The sequence below is a fragment of the Pelophylax lessonae genome (genome assembly GCF_965119305.1).
Source record: "Pelophylax lessonae genome assembly, chromosome: 3".
NCBI classification, from domain to species: Eukaryota; Metazoa; Chordata; class Amphibia; order Anura; family Ranidae; genus Pelophylax; species Pelophylax lessonae.
This window is the reverse complement of record NC_138770.1, coordinates 309451104-309474808: the sequence shown is the minus strand read 5'-3', so window position 1 is coordinate 309474808 and position 23705 is coordinate 309451104. Positions and strand designations below refer to the sequence as shown.

At 40.7% G+C, this 23705-nt stretch overlaps 1 protein-coding gene across 1 annotated transcript in view; it reads left to right on the top strand.

Moving 5' to 3' along the window:
- The window catches only part of LOC309549344 (alkaline phosphatase-like), a 123955-nt gene extending 115247 nt beyond the window's left edge, over positions 1-8708 (top strand). The window contains exons 10-11 of the mRNA XM_082249544.1: positions 1849-1965; positions 8413-8708. Of these exons, the coding sequence (XP_082105670.1) occupies positions 1849-1965; positions 8413-8666 (371 nt within the window). The 3' untranslated portion in view covers positions 8667-8708. The remainder of the gene's footprint in view (positions 1-1848; positions 1966-8412) is intronic.
- Positions 8709-23705: the final 14997 nt, after the last annotated feature.

Below are 23705 nucleotides of genomic sequence, written 5' to 3'. Positions count from 1 at the left end.
AACAAACAGAGGATAGGCCCAGGTTAGATGCGCAATTAACAACCAATGCATGGGTCATAAAGTATGTACTAAATACTGTTTGTGTCTTAAACATATGTAGGCTCTGTCAGCCTTTTCTCCAGTGGGGAAAATAATTATTTGATACCCTTCTGATTTTGTAAGTTTGCCCACTTACAGAGAAGGAGTCTATAATTTTTATCATAGGCGTATTTTAAATGATAGAGACAGAATATCAATCAAAAATCTAGAAAAAAAACACATGATACAAATGTTATAAATTGAGTTGCAGTTCAGTGAGTAAAAAACGTATATGATGCCCAAGGAAAACATGACTTAGTGCTTGTTGAAGAAACTCTTGTTGGCAAGCACAGAGATAAGATGTTTTTTGTAGTTGGTTACCAGATTTGCACACAATGTGCTTAATGTGCTTCTTCTAAAAGTAAATCAAGTCTGACAGGGAAAACCCTGCATGGAAGGAAAATGGGGATTTTAATGTGTCCAAAATATCAAAAGAAAAACAAATCATAAAAAATATATACATTTTATTGAAAACAAGATGGTAAAATTGACAAATAGAAGTACAGTATATAAAAGGTACATCCTAAAGTACGATGAATTGACGCGTTTTGCCTACAGTTTGGGCTTCTTCAGGATCCCAATGTGTGGCAGCCTTGTCAATGAATATATATTAACCCTGGATAAAAACAAAATTTAAATCTCATATACCAAGCCACGAAATCTAGAATAATAGACTGGAAAGTAATCAATTGGTCTAAGCAGGGAAACGGAACATATAATCCCCTACAAGAAATATTAACCCAGCCAGGGATGAATACAATCAAATGTTAAAGGCGGATAAATGCAAAGCTCAGTAAGCCTATAGCTTACAAACACAGCCAAGGATATAAGATATATATCCAATAAAGGAAAAAGTTCCATGTGAAAACGCATCGTTTTGGACTTGATGGGTTTATGTGCAGCAGGGATGCTGGTGTTTTCACATGGAACTTTTTCCTTTATTGGATATATATCTTATATCCATGGCTGTGTTTGTAAGCTATAGGCTTACTGAGCTTTGAATTTATCCGCCTTTAAGATTTGATTGTATTCATCCCTGGCTGGGTTAATATTTCTTGTAGGGGATTATATGTTCTTCCATTGAGCTCAGAGGGCAATTGGTGGTTATTTTGTATTTCTTCTATTTGCGAATAATCGCTCCAACAGTTGTCTCCTTCTCACCAAGCTTCTTGCTGATGGTCTTGTAGCCCATTCCAGCCTTGTGCAGATCTACAATCTTGTCCCTAACACCCTTTGACAGCTCATTGGCCTTGCTCATCATGGTGGGTTTGAGAAGAAGAAAGAGATTCTGTGGACAGGTGTCTTTTATACACATAATGAGTTGTCGTTAGGAGTATCTTCTTAAACTGACAGGACTAATCTGTGCACATACTGTAGCCAGAATTATTGGTGGTTGGTAGGGGATCAAATACTTATTTTACTCACTGAACTGCAACTTAATTTATAACAGTTGTATCATGTGTTTTTTCTGGCTTTTTGATTAATATTCTCTATCATTTAAAATACAGCTATGTAAAAAATTAAAGACCCTTCATTTCTTTGTAAGTGAGCAAACTTACAAAATCTGCAGGGGATCAAATAATTATTTTCCATACTCCCAATACTGCATATATTCTCAAAGCACTTGCATGGAAGACTGGCTGTGTACCTGTGAGTACTAACTGAAAATACATATTTTGATCTGTTGTAAATTGAAAGTGCTGAATATTCACAAGCTTGTATGTCTTTTATAAGATCAAATTTAATTGTTAAAAATGTTGTCTTTTGCAGGAAAGGCTCCCAGCAGAGCTTCTGACCGTATGCCTTATACAAGCTTGTTGTATGGCAATGGACCTGGCTTTAAAATTGCTAATGGAACTCGCGAGGATATTACCAACGTTGCCACAGGTAAAAAATATGGAGTTATTGTCCACATATCACTTCTGTCCCTGCTTTTAAGTATGACAAGCTAATATCTATAAAGCAGACTAGTGTACAAGTAGTAGAGCCTATAAAATAAAGGGCTCAAGATAGAGTTTATTACAGCACCTATGTTCTACCATTCATTCAGAAATAGGGATGAGCTTCAGATTCCGACCAAACGATAATTCTGTAAGAATTTTGCCTGTTTTGCAAATGGGGTGTTTGATTGCCCCCTGAGCTGAATCTCTGGCTGCAACGAGAAGTAATACATTTAGCATTTAGCATTTACTACCACTGCTAAATGTGACAACTTCCCAATCAGGCTTGTAGTTGTTAGGGACCCAGCGGTCACCATCTTCCAAGCAACCAGTGCTGCATCCCCGCCTAGGCTATATAGCTGTCAGCTGTGGATTCCTGCCTCACAGGTGAATATAAATTAAATCAAGGGGATGATGGCTGACATCGTTATCAGATATGGTTATGGGCATATTTGATCAATGACATCATCCCATACCCCTTTGTTTCCATTTATCTTCTCAGGAAGTTTACACTATTAATTTAAGTCAGTGATATAAATTATTTAATCAATTGATATGCAATAGTGCCTCCAGCCTTTCAGCATAAAATAAAATTAATAAATATAAATACACTGACTCAATTAATATTTACTCACATCTGATTAGGGAGTAATATTACCGATTAACTAATTGTATACTCAGTCAGTGGTTTCACTGGTCCACCAGATGGCAGTCTAAGACTAGGAATTCCTATATTAGGTCTTCTGGGATTAGAATCAGAATTTATTCAATTCAAACTTTTATGGGGCATAAGATTTTAATCCCTGGATTAATCCTACTTCTGAAAGCATATATTGTGAAATTGTAACAGTGATTCTATTCTGAAGAGAACTATAACACATATAACACATATCCATATTATTTTGATATGATTCATGGGGACATAAAGTCATATCCTTACTTAACCTTATATTCAGTATATGTTACCCACAGATCTTCAGGCTGTCATTCATTTACCTAATACCCATCTATGCCAAATGTTAGACCATGCACTAAGCTGATACTACTGTATTTAGAAATTGGCTTGTCTCTGGCCAGCTACGTAAACAGAGTTGTAAAAGCTAGTTGGGACTGTTGGAATAGTAAACACCTCCATTGTTTCTCAGTTTAACCACTTGACCTCCAGAAGATTTTACTCCCTTCACGACCAGGCCATTTTTTACAATTTAGTACTATGCTGCTTTAACCACCAATTGCTCGGTCATGCAATACTGTACGCAAACAAAATTTATATAATTTTCATGCAAATAGAGCTTTCTTTTGGTGATATTTTATCACCACTGGGTTTATTTTGCTATTTAAACAGAAAAATACACCTATATTTTCTACTTTCTGTTATACAACATATCCAAGAAAATCAAATTTCTCCATAAATTTAGGTCAAATGTATTCTGCTACATGTATTTGGTAAAAAAAATCCCAATAAGTGTATATTAATTGGTTTGTGTGAAAGTTCTAGTGTCTCCAAACTATGGTATATACAGTATATTCGAAAATGGATCAATCCTGATGTACTGATGACCTTATTTCTTGAGGCCCTAAAATGCCCAGACAGTACAAATGCCCCCCACATGATTCTTTTTGTAAAGTAGACAGTCTGAAGTATTTAATAGGAGGCGTGGCGAGTTTTTTGTTACAATTTTTTGAAAGATGAAGAAACTAAATTAAATGTGTGTTTTTTAAAAAATGTTTTATATTCTGTCATCAGTGCAGTACAGTACAGTGTTATCATGTGACTGGCGTGGCGGTGATCAGGGATACTGACTGGTGACAGTATGTAAAAAAAAAAATTGCATTCTTGACAGCTTGATTACTATTATGATCTGTGACTGGCAGGAGCTACTCACATGGCACAGGGTACTGTGAATGGCCGAGCTACCATGGGGGTCATTCACAAAAGTTATGTTTACATTGTGTTCATGTGATCACATAGCGATTACGTGATATGCCCATCACTCAAAGCAGATGTGTACCAGTAACAGTAGTAACAGTGTCCACCAGACACAGCAGTCACAGGAGCCATGTTGCAGGCGACGTACATGTATATGTAAAATTACTGTGGGCAGGACGGCAAGTGGTTAGTTCATCTGTACACATCTTCATTATTTGAACAAACTCTTCTGGTATCTGCATCCAGAGACAAGAAAATATTCCTGTGATATGTTGGTCTTGGTTTATCTGAAATCCCGGCATTTTCATTGAGAAACCATATTTTATCATTTCAAATCAGAGAAACCCTAACAATCTGTCAGCCGAAAATCTGTTATTCGGTGGAGAATAACAACAGACGCAGATTGTCTTGGTGGTTGCTGTTTTTTTTTTCGGTGGGTTGGGGCAACGTTGGTTATCGTGATTGGTGAGGATATGCATCACTGGACGACATGATTGATAATAATTTTAAATTGCTTAATTTTTTTTTTTTCTAAATAAAGGATTTGCAAAATATGTAGTTTGATTATCTACTGTTAACTTTTAAACTTGTAAAGGAGAAGATGTTTCATGTACACCTTACTCATTCACATGGAGGGGGATTTTAAGACCCACCTTATTTTTAAAGGGGGCTTCCAGATTCCAAAATGTCCCTTACTGGCAGATCCTCACAACCACCTGGCCATGTTATGTGGAAGAGGCCATCGTCCTTATCAACATAGGCTCCCCATGGCATCCCCATACAAAGAAAACCAAGCTGGCTGGGAAATGTCATTACCGGCAATTTAAATGGAATTTTTTTATTTGTAAATTTCACTTTTACTTCAGAACAATTGTATACATTGTATGGTTGCAGCACTTCACAGGCATGTTCAGGGTATCTCACAAGCATGCTCTTTAAAGGAATTAAGCAGGTTTAATTTTTTCACTTTACGTATAATTAAAATCACTGTTTTCCACCAATCTGTATTTTTAAAAATGTTGTTTTCGTTAGTATATGCCCTCCAGGGCAGTGCCCAGCCCCCATGCCATTTATTTGACAGTCCCTTGCCTAATAGAACTGAAAATAGCCAGAACTAATTTTAATGACTTGACTCCTGTACTAGATACAGGATCTGGCTCTTCTGGGTAGGGGGCGCACGTGCGTGGCGCTGGCGACCCGGCTGTGCTGTGATTACACACAGCAGATTCCGATGTGAAATGTGATTTTTTAAAACATTTTTATTGGATATGTTTTATAGCAGAAAGTAAAAATATATATATATATATTTTCAAAATTGTCAGCCTTGATTTGTTTATAGCACAAAAAATAAAGAACCCAGTGGTGATCAAATACTACCAAAAGAAAGCTCTATTTGTGGGGAAAAAAATTACATAAATGTAATTTATGTACAGCGTTGCATGGCAGTGCAATTGTCAGTTAAATGAATGCAGTGCCGTACCGCAAAAAATGACCTGGTTATAAAGGGGCGTAAATCTTTTGGAGGTCAAGTAATGTTCAGAACGTCAGCACAGTTCAACAAACCTCCCTCGAACTGCATCCAGGTACTTTGTGGCTCATCCCTATTCAGAAACAAGGGTTGCCAATGTACAGTGCACTTCCAGAATTGTAGAATTTATATCATACTAAGCAAAATGATAGAGGATATAGACGCCATAAGTTTTCAATTATTTTAGCTTCTTAGTATAATTTAGAAAGGTAATATTACAGTTAAAAACCCTCAAGGAGAACATGTTTGCTGTTTCTTTTTTTGGGGGTGAGGGGGTTAGCATGAAAAAGAGCCATTAAAAAGCTCTGTACAGGCGGTCCCGGGTTACAAACATCTGACTTACAAACGACTCCTACTTACAAATGGAGGGAGACAACAGGAAGTGAGAGGAAATCTCTCCCTAGGATGGGAAATTCACTCCTGAAAGAGTTCTCGTGGGAAAAAGGTGTCTCCCCTGAAGTTTTATCACCAATCCTTGTTTCCACAGCAACCCGAAATTTTCAAAATCCAATTGTCATAGGGACAGAAAGTGAGGTGAAATCTTCTGAACAGGGGCACAGACAGCAAAACAAATGTTACAGGGGTGTTAACCCTTTCCTATGCTATCCAAAAAAACGTAAAAAATATTTTTTTGGCTGGAGCTATACTTAAAAAATGTACCTGTTCCGACTTACAGACAAATTCAACTTAAGGACATACCTACAGTCCCTATCTTGTTTGTAACCTGGAGGCCGTCTGTAAATGTCATTTCTGCCCATAGGGTTGACTACACTGGGTCTCCCTGAAGGACCAGCTGATGCTCTGTATGCTCACACACACAGGCAGCATATAGGAACTCTATTCCAAACTATTCTTGTCCTTACACAAGGGCTTTGATTAACAGTAGCTCTTTTATATGTGATATCCCTAACTAGTGCTATGCAGTCTGTGTGCTCTCTGACAGGATGTCTGGGGAGGGGCCACAGAGAGGAGATGTTTAAAAACTAGAAAAGTAACCTACTTAGCTATTCCATACATGGCAACGAGACCTGCCTGCTTTATCTAGAGAAGACTGGAATGAAGGGGTTCAGCAGTATCTTCCTCTAACGGTCTCGGATAGAGATTGCCTGGTCCAGCTTAAGTTCCTTCACCAGGTTTTTTTTACACCCCAAGACTGTCGGCTATTTATCACGCTGCTTGAGTGAACTGTCCTAAATGTCAAACTGAAGTGGGGAATTTTATTCACATGGTCTGGTCTTACTCGTATATCCAAAATTTTTGGCTAGCAGTGGTTGCTGACATAAATGCAGTTAGAGCGGTCAATATTACCTTAGATCCCTTAGTTCTCCTGCTTGGTATAACTGACAATCGCCATGCTTCCACTCATCAGAAGCTGTTTATATTCTATATTGCATATTATGCCAGAAAAACTATTCTCTCCAAATAGAAATTGGCAGATCCCCCGACTGTGGCAGCTTGGAGGTCTACGGCTGACACTGTTCTTCCTCTTTATCGGCTCACATACGAGGGTCATAAATCAAAAAGTTTGATAAGATCTGGTTGGCCTGGGTTGATGCTAGGAATCTTACCTTTTAAATAAAAGATATCGTCCTGCTTCTTCTTCAGTGTCACCCCCTACTTCCCTCCCACCCCTCCTGGTTCCTGTATCCCCTCTTCACCCCCCTCCTTATTCCCTCTCTTTTACTTCCCTCTTTTCTCGCCCCACCCCCTCCTCCCCTCTTCCCTTTCACCACTCCTCTATTGATACTACCTACCTGGGTAATTAATACCAAGATACTGATAGATTTGCCTTTGCTTTAGCCTCTGGTTAGCTGTTAGATAACTTGTATCGTATCTCAGTGTTACTCCTTGTAGGTGTTGTTTATTTAAAAACTGCAGTTGAATGCATACACTGTATGAACCAGTATTGTATTGTTTATCCTGCCTACTGTTTACATATTAAATTTTTATAATGTCTCAATAAATTTTGTCTTTTAAAAAACAAATATGTAGAAAATAAGGTGTTTGGGACCAAAGAAATGATAACTACATAAATCTAATGAATGTACTGTGTTTACAACTGGTTACGTTGAGCACTTTGAAATTAACTAGTGTTTTACTATATTACATATTTTGACTAGGGGGAATTCATTCCCAAGCATCCTCAAAGATAGGAAGGCACACTCTGAAATTTAGTCAATTTCTAACAAATTAGAAAAAAACAATATCAGAGTGATGGCTCTATTCACGTTCTTTTAGATTACTGGACCTCTACTGAGAATTTTTGAAAATTTATTATTTTTTTAAAATAAATTTGTGCAATTCATATAGCCGCATAGCTGAATGAAGGCGTCTTTAAAGGGTGTCTACTGCTTGTTCAGAATATGTACATATTTGAGTGTGAATGCTTTTTCTTTTGTTATTATCCCATTGGAACTGATCATGAGACTACAGCAGACAAACCTTGCCACTAAGCTAGGTGGCTGCAAGAGGTCAGAAACTAGTGGAATACATAGTTTGTCTAATCAGAAATAGCAACATGAAGAACTTTGTAATGAAGTTTGCAAAAATCTATTAAAAAATACAAGAAATGACAGTTACATATTACACTAAAATATTCATAATCAGGAACGGCGTTTATTTCTTGCCTTCTTTCAAAGCTTTGGATTTGCTAATAAATTACAGTTGTGTATAATCACCTAAAATGACTCAGCATCAATTACTCCCTCTTAATTCTGTCTACAAAGTTCCTTGCAATGTCCTAAAGAAGAGATACTTCCCCTATAGGCACACAGATAGCAAAAAACAAAACGTAAAACAACCTGACGAAGTTTCTAATGTTTCCCCGCCCTATCCATTATCATTAATGATTGAGGACTCTATCCAAAACTTGGAAAAAAAAATTGGCGGTCATTAAATGTCAAATGTTTTACCGTCTTTTATTGTGTTTCTCACAGAGGGAGAATATAGACAACAAACTGCTGTCCCACTTTCATCAGAGACACATGGAGGCGAGGACGTAGCTATTATGGCAAAAGGACCCTTTGCACATCTTTTCCATGGCATCCATGAGCAGAACTATATTCCCCACGTAATGGCTTATGCAGCTTGCTTGGAACCTTATCAAGATTGCTCTCACAGTTCAGGTTTTCTCACTTCTCCTTCCATCATGCTGATTTTGATCAGTGTTTTGGGAGCTCTCTTACGATGAGGATGTCAGTACCTTTTTTTTGATGGCCAGCACTTCCTGACTTACATTTAGGATCATTGTCTCTCTGACATTATTGACTAATTAATTGTATCACATATATTTGGTTAACAGTTGATGGCAAGCTGGCTTTATATTTACAGTATATTCTTGCACTTTGTTTCTGATTCTGTACAATAAAGGACCCTGTCATTGAATCTGCATTGCTTTTATTATTCATACCAATATCAAATAATGTAATAATATTCGGTCAAACAGTTTGATATTTCTGTTCAGACAACTTAAAGCAGAACTTTACCCATAACAACTTGTTTCTTGCTGGAGGCTGCCATTTTGCTGAAGCCCAACTCACATAATGGAAGTCTATGCAAGGCGCTCCGAGGTCGCCCCGAAGAAGTACAGGACCCTTTTTCTAAGTCGGAGCGACTTGTGTTGCTCCTATTAGAACGGGTCCTGTAGCGGTCAATGGACTGCGAGGGAACGCGATTTGCCAGGCTGACAAGTCGCCTGACAAGTCGCGCTAGTGTGGACCGAGTCTTAATAAATGAACCCCGGAGTTGGCAACAGAAGGGATACAAATTGTTCACATTTTGACATTTCTTTCACAGTAAACTCTCTACAGTTAGTATAACAGTGCAGTAATAAGATGGGCTCTAAAAATCTGTGACAAATACACCTGCTGTTACTTATTCAAAAAGTGAAATGTAAAATTGAGCAAAGTAAAAGAGACATTTACTGTACAGAGGCTATTGATCATTGCCCAGCAAACAAAATGAAGCTGTATTTAAACATTTTTACTGTTTTTCAGTTATTTTTCTATGAATCCTTGTTGGGATCCAGAGCTGCGATTTGTTACACTCAAGGCAACTAATAGTTTCACTTTCCACATTGCAAGAAACAAAAAGAAGAGTAAACCAGTCTAATCCCACTTCTGATGGATTCACTCCATCTGGCTCTCAGGCCCCATTCACACTTCCTGTTGTGGAAATGCACCTTCCCGCTTGTGATTTTTTGGAGGGCGATTTACATGTGTTTCTGTATCTCGCACATTCAAGTGAATGGGCTGCCCTGTGTGCGTTTGATGCCTAAAAGAAGCTCATGCATCTTTTTGGGTGACAAGCTTCACGCTATTTTTTTCACGCGTGACAATTACAGCAAAATTGCACCACATTTGGTGTGTCATTAGGAATTAAAGCTACTGAAATACCTGGACTTTAGTACCTTGATAGAGAACTGGCTCCATGGGAGAGTGCAAAGGGTGTTGATTAATGGGGGGTACTATGATTGGGTGGGTGTGGAAAGTGGGGTCCCCCAGAGTTCTGTCCTGGGACCAATCCTGTTTAATTTATTCATAAATAATCTAGAGGAGGGGATATGTAGTACAATCTCAGTATTTGCGGATGATACTAAACTAAGCTTGCCAATATCTTCTATGCAGGATGTGGAAACCTTACAAGCGGACCTGAACAAAATTATGGGGTGGGCAACTACATGGCAGATGAGGTTTATTGTTGAAAAATGTAAAGTAATGCACTTGAGTGTCAGAAACCAGAAAGCAAGCTACTCACTAGTAGGGATGATCGAACTTTTGAAAAGTTCGGTTCGACCAGAACACCCGAACTTCACGAAAGTTCGGTTCGGATTTCAGAACCCCATTGAAATCAATGGGACCCGAACTTCTGTAATCAAAAAACACCATTTTTAAGCCCTAAAACCCAATAAATGCCCCTAAAAAGTGCCTAGGGTTCTGGGTCATGCCCCAGGGACTATTAATCACACAAAAAAAAGTTCTTAAAAATTGTCATTTTTGATAAAAAAGCCAATTATTGAAAAATTAAAAAAAAAAAAAAAAGAGATTTTTTTTGATTTTTACTTTGGATTTAGTATCTGGGGGGTCTAAAAGGTGTGCATGTGAAGTTTCAGCTCTGTAGCATGTCCAGAACCATGAAAAAAAAAAAGATAATTTTTAAGTAGAACAGGGATGTGGTTCGGGAGCCTCCTTTAACTTTAACACCTATATGATCTTTTTTTCTGGTTCTGGACATGCTACAGAGCTGAAACTTCACAGGTACACCTTTTAGACCCCCCAGACACAAAATCACACAAAAAAAGTTCTTAAAAATTGTCATTTTCGATAAAAAAGCCAATTATTGAAAAATTAAAAAAAAAAAAAAAAAAAAGAGATTTTTTGATTTTTACTTTGGATTTAGTATCTGGGGGGTCTAAAAGGTGTGCATGTGAAGTTTCAGGTCTGTAGCATGTCCAGAACCCCCCAAAAATTAGCATTTTCTTATAATTTTTATTAGAACAGGAATACGGCTTCTCTACGGCGCTTTTTCTTGCATTTATCGGGCATTTTTGGAGGCAGGCATGACTTTTTTTGGATTTAGTGTCTGGGGGGTCTAAAAAGTGTACCTGTGAAGTTTCAGCTCTGTAGCATGTCCAGAACCAGAAAAAAAGATAATTTTTCAGTAGAGCAGGGATGGTGGGACCCCTCTTTTACACTTATATGATCTTTTTTTGGGGTTCTGGACATGCTACAGAGCTGAAACTTCACAGGTACACCTTTTAGACCCCCCAGACACAAAATCACACAAAAAAGTTCTTAAAAATTGTCATTTTTGATAAAAAAGCCAATTATTGAAAAATTAAAAAAAAAAAAAAAAAAAAAAAAAAAGAGATTTTTTGATTTTTACTTTGGATTTAGTATCTGGGGGGGTCTAAAAGGTGTGCATGTGAAGTTTCAGGTCTGTAGCATGTCCAGAACCAGAAAAAAAAAGATCGTTTGTATTAGAAAACTTTAAGCACAGGAATATGGCTTCTCTGCTGTAACACCTTGCCGGTTTAATAGCAGGCATTTTTTTGGGTTCTTTGCAGTCAGGAAAAACATCTGAACTTGTGTATAGTAGTACTGTGCACAAGTTCTGATGTTTTGCCTGCCTCCAAAATTCCCCAAAAAATGCCAGCAAAAACACACCTGGGCATTTTTTTTTTTGACGCTAGCGTTTTTTTTTGGCATTTTTTGGGGTTCTTTCGAGGCAGGCAAAACATCTGAACATGTGTATAGGGGGGATATATAGACATATATGTCTGAATATATACCCCTAGACATATATAGGTGTGATAGTAGCAGAAATAAATGCTTGCGCTAATGAAATCATTTACAGTAATATATTTCTGCTACTATCACACCTATATATGTCTCGGGGTATATATTCAGACATATATGCCTATATATACACCCTATACACATGTTCAGATGTTTTGCCTGCCTCAAAAGAACCCCAAAAAATGCCAAAAAAAACGCTAGCGTCAAAAAAAAAATGCCCAGGTGTGTTTTTGCTGGCATTTTGGGGGGTTTTGGAGGCAGGCAAAACATCAGAACTTGTGCACAGTACCACTATACACAAGTTCAGATGTTTTTCCTGACTGCAAAGAACCCAAAAAAATGCCTGCTATTAAACCGGCAAGGTGTTACAGCAGAGAAGCCATATTCCTGTGCTTAAAGTTTTCTAATACAAACGATCTTTTTTTTTCTGGTTCTGGACATGCTACAGACCTGAAACTTCACATGCACACCTTTTAGACCCCCCAGATACTAAATCCAAAGTAAAAATCAAAAAATCTCTTTTTTTTTTTTTTTTTTAATTTTTCAATAATTGGCTTTTTTATCAAAAATGACAATTTTTAAGAACTTTTTTTGTGTGATTTTGTGTCTGGGGGGTCTAAAAGGTGTACCTGTGAAGTTTCAGCTCTGTAGCATGTCCAGAACCATAAAAAAAAAGATCGTTTGTATTAGAAAACTTTAAGCACAGGAATATGGCTTCTCTGCTGTAACACCTTGCCGGTTTAATAGCAGGCATTTTTTTGGGTTCTTTGCAGTCAGGAAAAACATCTGAACTTGTGTATAGTGGTACTGTGCACAAGTTCTGATGTTTTGCCTGCCTCCAAAACCCCCCAAAAAATGCCAGCAAAAACACACCTGGGCATTTTTTTTTTGACGCTAGCGTTTTTTTTGGCATTTTTTGGGGTTCTTTTGAGGCAGGCAAAACATCTGAACTTGTGTATAGTGGTACTGTGCACAAGTTCTGATGTTTTGCCTGCCTCCAAAACCCCCCAAGAAATGCCAGCAAAAACACACCTGGGCATTTTTTTTTTTTAACGCTAGCGTTTTTTTTGGCATTTTTTGGGGTTCTTTTGAGGCAGGCAAAACATCTGAACTTGTGTATAGTGGTACTGTGCACAAGTTCTGATGTTTTGCCTGCCTCCAAAACCCCCCAAAAAATGCCAGCAAAAACACACCTGGGCATTTTTTTTTTTGACACTAGCGTTTTTTTGGCATTTTTTGGGGTTCTTTTGAGGCAGGCAAAACATCTGAACATGTGTATAGGGGGTATATATAGGCATATATGTCTGAATATATACCCCTAGACATATATAGGTGTGATAGTAGCAGAAATATATTACTGTAAATGATTTCATTAGCGCAAGCATTTATTTCTGCTACTATCACACCTATATATGTCTAGGGGTATATATTCAGACATATATGTCTAGGGGTATATATTCAGACATATATGTCTATATATACCCCCTATACACATATTCAGATGTCATGTCTGACATCAAACATGTCCTCAAAAAAGCACTGGCAGTGGCAGCCCCTGCAGCATTAAAAAATGCTTGCTGGTGAGAAGCCACATTCCTGTTCCGAAGCAGAGAAATGATCATTTCTCTATAGCGGTCACCCTGCTATGGAAGGGTTTTGTCACCCTGCCATAGCAGTCACTGTCAGTTAACCCTACACTACACTACGGTCCCCTGACACTTAACACTTTCCCTACAGAAACTAAATTTTTGAAGCTAACTTAAGTGTAAAGGAGCACTCTAACTACACTAGATATCCCTTTCCTCACACTAAAAATAGCTAAATGACACTTTTAAAGTAAAATTAACAGAACTGCTTCCACTCTCTTCCATGTCCAGTATAACAATGCTGGGAATATGGCGGGGGCGATCTTATATACTGGGGGGCGTATTCACTAATGATTGGTCTAGGGACCCCCTAGTCACTCCAATCACATTCCTAGCATTCTTCTGCCCCCTCAATTGGCTTTTGCTAATGGTTCTGGTCCAATCACGGGCTTTTAAAGCCCATTTCCTGAAGCATTGCATTTTGGGCGGTTCTGGTTGCCGAATTCCGAACTTTTTGGGCAAAAAGTTCTAAATTCGGCCGAACCTCGAACACCCAATGTTCGGGCCGAACCGATGGTGGACCCGAACCGTTCGATCATCCCTACTCACTAGGGGGGGGGGGGGACCTCTGGGTGATTCTAGGATGGAAAAGGACCTAGGGGTACTGGTAGACAACAGACTTGGCAGTGGCATGCAATGCCAAGCCGCTGCAAGCAAAGCCAACAGAATACTGGGATGTATAAAAAAGGGGATTCACTCCAGAAATAAAGAGATTATTCTCCCTCTCTACAAGACTCTGGTCCGGCCACATCTGGAGTATGCTGTCCAGTTCTAGGCACCGGTCCTCAGGAAGGATGTGCTGGAACTGGAGAGAGTCCAGAGAAGGGTAATAAAAATAATTAGGGGAATGGAGGACATCAGCTATGAGGAAATACTACAAGCACTGAACTTATTCTCTCTGGAGAAGAGACGATTGAGGGGGGATATGATATCAATGTACAAATACTGTACTGGCGACCCTAGCATAAGGAACAAACTTTTCAGAGAAAGGGAATACAATAAGACACGTGGCCACTCACTAAAACTAGAGGAAAGGCGGTTTAACCTTAAAATACGTAGGGGGTTCTTCACTGTAAGAGCGGTAAGGATGTGGAATTCTCTTCCACAAGCAGTCGTGTCAGCAGGGAGCATCGATAGTTTCAAAAATCTATTAGATGGGCACCTTAAAGACCACAACATACAGGGGTATACAATGTACTGTTAACAGCAAACACACACACACACATCATAGGTTGAACTGGATGGACGGATGTCTTTTTTCAACCTCACTAACTATGTAACTATGTAACTAAATGCGCGTCGCAAGTTTTGCTGCAATTTTAGCATTATTTGAAATTGCCACTATTATCTTGCTGATTTTGCCCTCCATCCCAAATCACTAGGTGTGAATGAGGCCTTAGCTATACTTATGTTATAATGTATCATTGACAGGTGTGGCACTGTGTAAAGAAATTAAAGGAAACCCCAAATTACATAAAACGCACCTTTGGCCCTAACAAAGACTTTAAAGCGTTATTAAGCCCAAAACCAAAAATGTAATATATTGCTGCTTACCAATTCTTAGATGTTGCGGCTTCATTCATTTTCATTTTGTTCAGGCTTTTAGGCTTTTTTCCCCTTTGTTTTCCCCTGGTGATCTGACCAGTAACACACCTCCTGTTTTAGAGTGCCCACACTCTGGATGAAGGAACAGAGGTGGCACCTTTGGACAGCAGCATTGTCAGTCTGGGGGGAGGGGAGTGTTAGATGTATTAGCAGATTTGTATGCTCCAACAAATTGAAGCCAAACTCCAGCTCACTATTTATAAGCAGTTACGGCAAACATTTTTTTTTCCTATTCAGGGAAATTGTTTTTATATAAACAAAGAAAAACTGACCATTGTAAGCTGGTACCTGTTCAAATTGCCTGTTACGTCTGTATCCTCTCAGTGCTGCCAACAAACTTCTTTGTAAAAGAAAATAAAGAAAGCCTGCAAAAAAATTAATGCAGCCATCACTTCTAGGAATTGGTAAGCTGCAATAAAATTGCTTTTGGTTTTAATACTGCTTTTGAGAATGCTTTCATATTTTCCCCGCTCCTGTGTACCAAGTTCTTTAATGTCATAGTGTGCTAATCTCGCACATGGGTAGCTATAGTACACTGTCTAAAACCCTGGTGCCCTTCAGTACTTATGGTGCAGCCCTCGGGCCCCAGCCGTTGGAGAATTATTTGTAAAGGGTCTGTAATGGTAGTGATCTCTCGCAGTCCCATGTAACAAATTTCCTGTTTTTAAACTAGAGATACACCAATTATCGGCAAGGCCGATATATCGGGGGCCCATATGCACTTTTTCCGATATATCGGTATCAGCACCGGAACTGGCCAATATTGCCAATATTTTTGTGACGTCATTCTGCCTTCTTAGGCCGCCGCCCTCACCTTGGACAGCTTCGCCTGGACTAATCTCACGGGAGTGTATCACAGCCATAAACCCGCCCACAGCAGCCCGGTGTCAGCCAGCCACCCACATCCACAAGCCCTGTACCAGCCAGCCAGCCACAGGCACTGTACCAGCGAGCAAGCCAGCCACCAACAGGCTCTGTACCAGCCACCCACCCACAGGCCCTGTACCTGCCAGCCACCCACAGGCACTGTACCAGTGAGCCAGCTAGCCACCCACAGGTCCTGTACCAGCCAGCCAGCCACCCACAGGCCCATTACCTGCTAGCCACAGGCACTGTACCAGCCAGCCACCCACAGGCACTGTACCAGCGAGCCAGCTAGCCACCCACAGGTCCTGTATCAGCCAGCCAGCCACCCACAGGCCCTGTACCTGCTAGCCACAGGCACTGTACCAGCCAGCCAGCCCCCCACAGGCACTGTACCAGCCAGCCACCCACAGCCCCTTTGCCAGCCACCCACCCACCACAGGGTGCCAGCCAGCAAGCCACCCACCACAGGGTGCCAGACAGCCAACCACCCACCCACCACAGGGTGCCAGACAGCCAGCCACCCACAGACAGGGTGCCAGCCAGCCAGCCACCCTCAGGCCCTGTACCAGCCAGCCACAGGCAATGTACCAGCCAGCCACCCCCAGGCCCTGTACCAGCCAGCCACCCACAGTCCCTGTGCCAGCCACCCATCTACCACAGGGTGCCAGCCAGCCACCCACCACAGGGTGCCAGACAGCCAGCCACCCACCACAGGGTGCCAGCCAGCTAACCATCCACTACAGGGTGCCAGCAAGCCAGCCACCCACCACAGGGTGCCAGCCAGCCACCCACCACAGGGTGCCAGCCAGCCACCCACCCACCACAGGGTGCCAGCAAGCCAGCCTTTAATCATTAAAGACAAATTAACATGTTCAATACCAGATTTGTGTCTGGCCGATACCAATACGTTGTGACCAAAATATCAGTATCGGTATCAGCCCTGGAAAAAAAATTTTGGTCTATCCCTACTTTAAACCCTTGCTCACACTGAATGCAGCTTTGAAATCAGGCTACTTCAGAGCGATTTCAAAACTGCTGGTCAGTGCAATTTCACGTGCGGCATGCCGACATCTGTGAGACTTCACGCCCGTGCGTGGTCTATGGCGGTGACGACATCACGCTTCTCGGTTCTGGTTGGAGGGTGGCTGGTATACCTCCCAGAAGATGGGCTAGTGGACCGAAGCCCACAGGAATGCGGCAACAATATTACTGTCTGTACGCCTGATGATGTACAGTCCGTTTTTAAATAAATGCTATATATTTTAATGCACTATGGGTGCTTCTTCTCTCCTTCATGCCTTATGAGTATGAGGACTGTTGACCACCTGTAGTGTTGTTGGAGGGAGGTTTGATCATTTATCTGATTTGACTACTCAGTATTTAATGATCCACTTGATGCATTGGAGGATAAATTACCATCCCTTATGGATTGATGTGATACCTAGTTTGACCACTTATAATCTAGTGGTCCACTTGATCTGGTAAGGAGTTTACCTTATCACAGAGGGTGTGAAGTTTTCCTCCTGGTTCTCTAGTCACCCTTTCTCACTATCCGTTTTGTGGTTCCTTTGGGATCGGAGGTGTCATCTACCTTCTTTTTTTCCCCCTGGATTTGATCACTTTCTATGGACATTATATGAATGAATGATTCCTTTTTATCAATTTCATTATGATCATTTTTATAATCATGTCATATTAATGCTTTTATTGTTATTAGCGCTGCACTATTTGTCTATTGTTTTGTTTATTGGAAGCATGTATCGTTATTCCAAGTGCTAGCAGCTTCCCTCACCAGCGCAGTGTCTACTTGGTTTTGCTATATAACATTCCCAAAAAAAAAAAAAAAAAAATTTAAAAATCAATTTTTTTCATCCTTTTAGGCCAATTTGTATTCTGCTCCATATTTTTGGTAAAAAAAAATCCCAATAAGCGTATTTTGATTTTGGTTTGCAAAAAAATGATCGCGTCTTCAAACTAGGGGAAAGATTTATGTCATTTTTTTTTTTTTTTTTACTAGTAATGGCGGCGATCTGCGATTTTTAGCGGGAGTGCAACATTGCAGCAGACAGATTGGACCCCTAATTGACATTTTTGACACTTTTGGGGGGACCAGTGACATTACTACAGTAATCAGTGCTAAAAATATGCACTGTTACTGTAATAATGACACTGGCAGGGAATGGGTTAACCTAGCGGTGATAAAAGGGTTAAGTGTGAGCCTAGAGGAGTCTTTTCTAACTGTATGGGGGAGGGACTTGTGAAATGAACACAGAGACCTGTGATCCTAAATAGGAGGATCACAGGTGCTTTGTGATCATTCATGAGAGAACAACGGTCTGCTGTGTTTACAACAGCAGACTGTCGTTCTTTCTCAGTGTGGAGCGATCGCGGGTGCCCAGTGGCAATCGGTGCCACTGGTCCCGTAGATCGGCATCCCCACTTCCTAGGAGCTCTCCCGTGAACCGCTGTACAGGTACGGTGATTCATGCAGCAGAGCCAGCCTGCCGCAGTATATATGCGGCGGACGGTCGGCAAGTGGTTAATGGATTCTATGCATTAAGGTAAAAAAACCTTCTGCATGCAGCTCCCCTCTGCCTCCCCTAAATACTTACCCGAGCCCCATCTTGATCCAGTGATGTGCACAAGAGCAGTGTCGCTCTTTTTGCTCTCTCTCCTCATTGGACAGAGAGGTCAGTGGTTCACGCTGCTGTCAATCACAGTCAGTGAAGAGAGAGTGGGGGCAAGTCCGAGCTTCGCTGTGTGTGTCTACGAACACACAGAGCCATCTCAGAAATGAGCGTGCATGAGTGCCCCCAGAGCAAGCAGCTTGCTCTAGGCCACTCGGCAGGGAGGAGGAACCAGGAGCGCCCTCAGGGGACTCAAAAAGAGGAGGATTGGGAATGCTCTGTGGAAAATAATTTCACAAAGCAGGTAAGTATGACAGGTTTGTTATTTAAAACAGAAAATTGCCTTTAGAATTACTTCAAACCATTTCCTATAGAATATTTCAGTGACAGAATGAATATATTTTATTCTGAAATTGAAGATCATAGATAAGAAGATAATAATGCATTGTGTAATATTTTGAACAGACATGAGTGAATACTTATCATAATTTGTATGCAGATATTTTCTGTGCAAGATCAGATATAGAGGAATGTCTTTAGCATCAGTGAAGGTGAATAACCCAATTGCAAATAGTTCTTGTCAATTTTTTTTTTCTCTGACCACTGAATACATTTAAGCGGAGTTCCGGCAACAAATTTTTTTTTCAATAAAAATACCCCCGGGACAGTCAGGGCTAGTACATTCCACAATGGATAGCCTCTGTACTGTCCCGGGTCACACTTACCTTTTAGAAGAAATACTTACCTTGAAAATTTCTTCTCCATCGCTGCCATCTCGGATGTGGACAGCTGAAGCCAGCACGTCCTCTTCTGTGACCTCTTCTCCCAGAATGCGCCTGCACTGGCCCCGCTCGTCACTTCTGGTGCGGGCATGTCATCCCTCCACATGCCCAGAAGCTGTTTAGCAGGGAATGAGGCGCCGCACCGGAAGTGACGAGCGGGGCCGCTGCAGGCGCATTGATTCCTGGGATCGATGACGTTCAGCTCCCAGGAATCAATACAAAGAGGAAGTGACAGCGCGGGCCGCGGCCGCAGAGGGAGGAAGTGGAAGAAAGGTGAGTATATTTTTCTTCAATAACAAGGTAAGTAAACAAAAAAAAAAAATTGTACCTATCCATTTCTTTTTCAGGTGACCAATAGCAAGCGGATGGCCCAAAATCGATTCTGTTGATTTTGTGGCCGGAACTCCGCTTTAAGAAACCTATAAAAAGTTGTTCCTGATCTTTTATTATTGATGCTGGCATTTTATAATTAATTCTTCAATGTTGATTCATGCAGACCAGATATAAAAGCTATGTTAAACAGAAATAATGCAATAGATTAATTATGCAAAATGCAAATGCCTTCCAATATTCAAATTTGGTAAGCAATCTTTAGAGGTCGAATTTATGTAAAACAGATCTTAGAAGACAATGAATATTGGCAGGTGGGATCCCTTATTTCCAATACAATTATAGAAACTACAATAGGCAAAATGATATCCTAGTTCCTGTTTGCTGCAACTGTTATGTGCTGTCTAAGCCAGGAACCTTGATAGAAAACTTTAATCTGTAGCCCTTGTAAAACTCACCTGTCCTGGGATCCAACTTTGAGCACCAGCACAATGGCTAGTCAAGAAACAGCTCTCTTTATCAGCACCATGGCCAGTCAAGAGATGTTCAGCTCACGTGGCTCTGTATTTGAGCAATGTATTGCTACGCATTAGGCTGAGCCCCTGCTGTTGTACCTTGCCTGTACTTCATGTCCTCCATGTCAGCCTCCAGCTTTTCTTAACCAGTGACTCCTATGGGCCCTGTCCACTTCTTGATTTCCAGCGTACCCAAGAGCATCCTATGTTACCCAGTGACTCCAGTGCACCCTGTGATCCCAAGTGTACCCCAATGCACCCACATTTACCCATTGACTGTAGCATACCCTTGTAAATCCCTGTGACTTCAAATGCATTTCAGAGCATCTTACATCTTCTAAATATTGGGACATGGACACAATTCTAATCTTTTTGGCTCTATACACCACCACAATGGATTTGAAATGAAACAAACAAGATTTGCTTTAACTGCAGACTTTCAGCTTTAATTTGAGGGCATTTACATTCAAATCAGGGGAAAGGTGTAGGAATTACAACAGTTTGTATATGTGCCTCCCACTTTTTAAGGGACCAAAAGTAATGGGACAATTGGCTGCTCAGCTGTTACTTGGCCAGGTGTGTGCTATTACCTCATTATCCCATTTACAAGGAGCAGATAAAAGGTCCAGAGTTCAAGTGTGCTATTTGCATTTGGAATCTGTTGCTGTCAACTCTCAATATGAGATCCAAAGAGCTGTCACTATCAGTGAAGCAAGCCATCATTAGGCTGAAAAAGCAAAACAAACCCATCAGAGAGATAGCAAAAACATTAGGTGTGGCCAAATCAACTGTTTGGAACATCCTTAAAAAGAAAGAACGCACTGGTGAGCTCAGCAACACCAAAAGACCCAGAAGACCATGGAAAACTACTGTGGTGGATGACCGAAGAATTCTTGCCCTGGTGAAGAAAACACCATTCACAACAGTTGGCCAGATCAAGAACACTCTCCAGGAGGTAGGTGTATGTGAATCAAAGTCAACAATCAAGAGAAGACTTCACCAGAGTGAATACAGAGGGTTCACCACAAGATCTAAACCACTGGTGAGCCTGAAAAACAGGAAGGCCAGATTAGAGTTTGCTAAACAACATCTAAAAACCCTTCACAGTTCTGGAACAACATCCTATGGACAGATGAGACCAAGATCAACTTGTACCAGAGTGATGGAAAGAGAAGAGTATGGAGAAGAAAAGGAACTGCTCATGATCCAAAGCATACCACCTCATCAGTGAAGCATGGTGGTGGTAGTGTCATGGCATTGGCATGTATGGCTGCCAATGGAACTGGTTCTCTTGTATTTATTGATGATGTGACTGCTGACAAAAGCAGCAGGATGAATTATGTTTCGGGCAATATTATCTGCTCATATTCAGCCAAATGCTTTGGAACTCATTGGATGGCACTTCACAGTGCAGATGGACAATGACCCGAAGCATACTGCGAAAGCAACCAAAGAGTTTTTTAAGGGAAAGAAGTGGAATGTTATGCAATGGCCAAGTCAATCACCTGACCTGAATCCGATTGAGCATGCATTTCACTTGCTGAAGACAAAACTGATGGGAAAATGCCCCAAGAACAAGCAGGAACTGAAGATAGTTGCAGTAGAGGCCTGGCAGAGCATCACCAGGGATGAAACCCAGCATCTGGTGATGTCTATGCGTTCTAGCCTTCAGGCTGTAATTGACTGCAAAGGATTTGCAACCAAGTATTAAAAAGTGAAAGTTTGATTTATGATTGTTAATCTCTCCCATTACTTTTGGTCCCTTAAAAAGTGGGAGACACATATACAAACTGTTGTAATTCCTACACCGTTCACCTGATTTGTATGTAAATACCCTCAAATTAAAGCTGAAAGTCTGCAGTTAAAGCACATCTTGTTTGTTTCATTTCAAAGCCATTGTGGTCATGTATAAAGCCCAAAAGATTAGAATTGTGTCAATGTCCCAATATTTATGGACCTGACTGTATATCTATTTTGCATTTGTTTGCTTTTTTAGGCTTGCATTCTTCTATTTTTATCTGGTGACCCAGCCAACAAGTCTGCTGTTTTTTAGAAGCTCGAGCTCCCCAGCAGAATGTATCAGTTAACATGGATGAGACAATCCATTTTACACTGACAGGGGTGATTAACCACTTAAGCCCCGGAGGATTTGGCTGCTAAAGGACCAGGGGTTTTTTTGCGATTTTTTACTGCGTGACTTTAACGGACAATTGCGCGGTCGTGCGACGCTGTACCTAAACGAATTTGACGTCCTTTTTTTCCCACAAACAGAGCTTTCTTTTGGTGGTATTTGATCACCTGTGCGATTTTTTGATCATGCGCTATAAACAAAAAAAGAGCGTAAATTTTGCAAAAATAACAATATTTTTCACATTTTTTTATATGAAATTCCCCAAAAAAAAAAGTAAAAATCAAAATTTTTTAACATTTTTCGGCCAATTTGTTTTATGCTACCTATGTTTGGTAAAAAAAATCGCAAAAAGCGTATTTTGATTGGTTTGCGCAAAAGTTATCGCGTTTACTAACAAAGAGAAAGATTTTTGTCATTTTTGGTGTTTTTTTTTTTAACGCATAATGGCGGCGATCTGCGATTTTTTTTTCGGTACTGCGACATTGCGGCGGACAGATCGGACCCTTGACTGACATTTTTGACACTTTTGGGGTTACCAGTGACATTACTGCAGTAATCAGTGCTATACATATGCACTGTTACTGCAAAAATGACACTGGCAGGGAAGGGGTTAACTTTATTGGACAGGGAGGGGTTAAGTGTGTCCTAGGGGCGTGCTTTCTACTGTGTAGGGACATGGCTATTGGTGTAAAAGCAAAGATCAACCGTTCTACATAGTAGAACGGTCAGATCTTCACTTTTACACAGGGAGAACTGACAGGCAGCTTGTTTACACAAGCTGCTCTGTCTTTCTCCCTTCACAGGAGCGATCGTAGTGTGGCCGGCGGACATCGAGTCCGCCGGTCACACGCACTGACTTGCCTGTAAACGAGCCGCGGCGGGCGCGCGCCTCGGCGGGCGCGCGCCCGCCCGCGATAGGCTCGCAAGTCAGTGACAGGCGAGTGACGTACCGATACGTCACTCTGCCTGGCCGGGGCTGACCGCCGCAGTATATAGTCGTGCGGCGGTCGGCAACCGGTTAAAATAATCAGCTTTTATTTATTCATGTAAAAGCTTTATCCCAAAAGGGAAAAAAAATAGCTGTAACTGAATATAAAGTGTGAGCAAGAGTTTGGATTCAATTTGTTATTGTATTTAAATCTGCTAATACATTTAACACTCCCCCCCCCTCCCCCCCAGAGCTCTGCCTCCTCTTCTAATTCCTCCAGAGTGGTGTCTCACTAATACTGGAGGTATGTTACTGGCCAGATCACCAGGTGAAAACAAAGTGCAAAAGCCTAACAAAAAAAAAAGTGATGCAGCCACCACATCTAATGATTTGTAAGCTGCGATATATTACATGTTTGACTTTGTGTTAAATACTGCTTTAATTTAATGATAGTTACTGTGTAGAGTTTCTTTATAAATTAGCAATGGAGATCTGTGGAGTG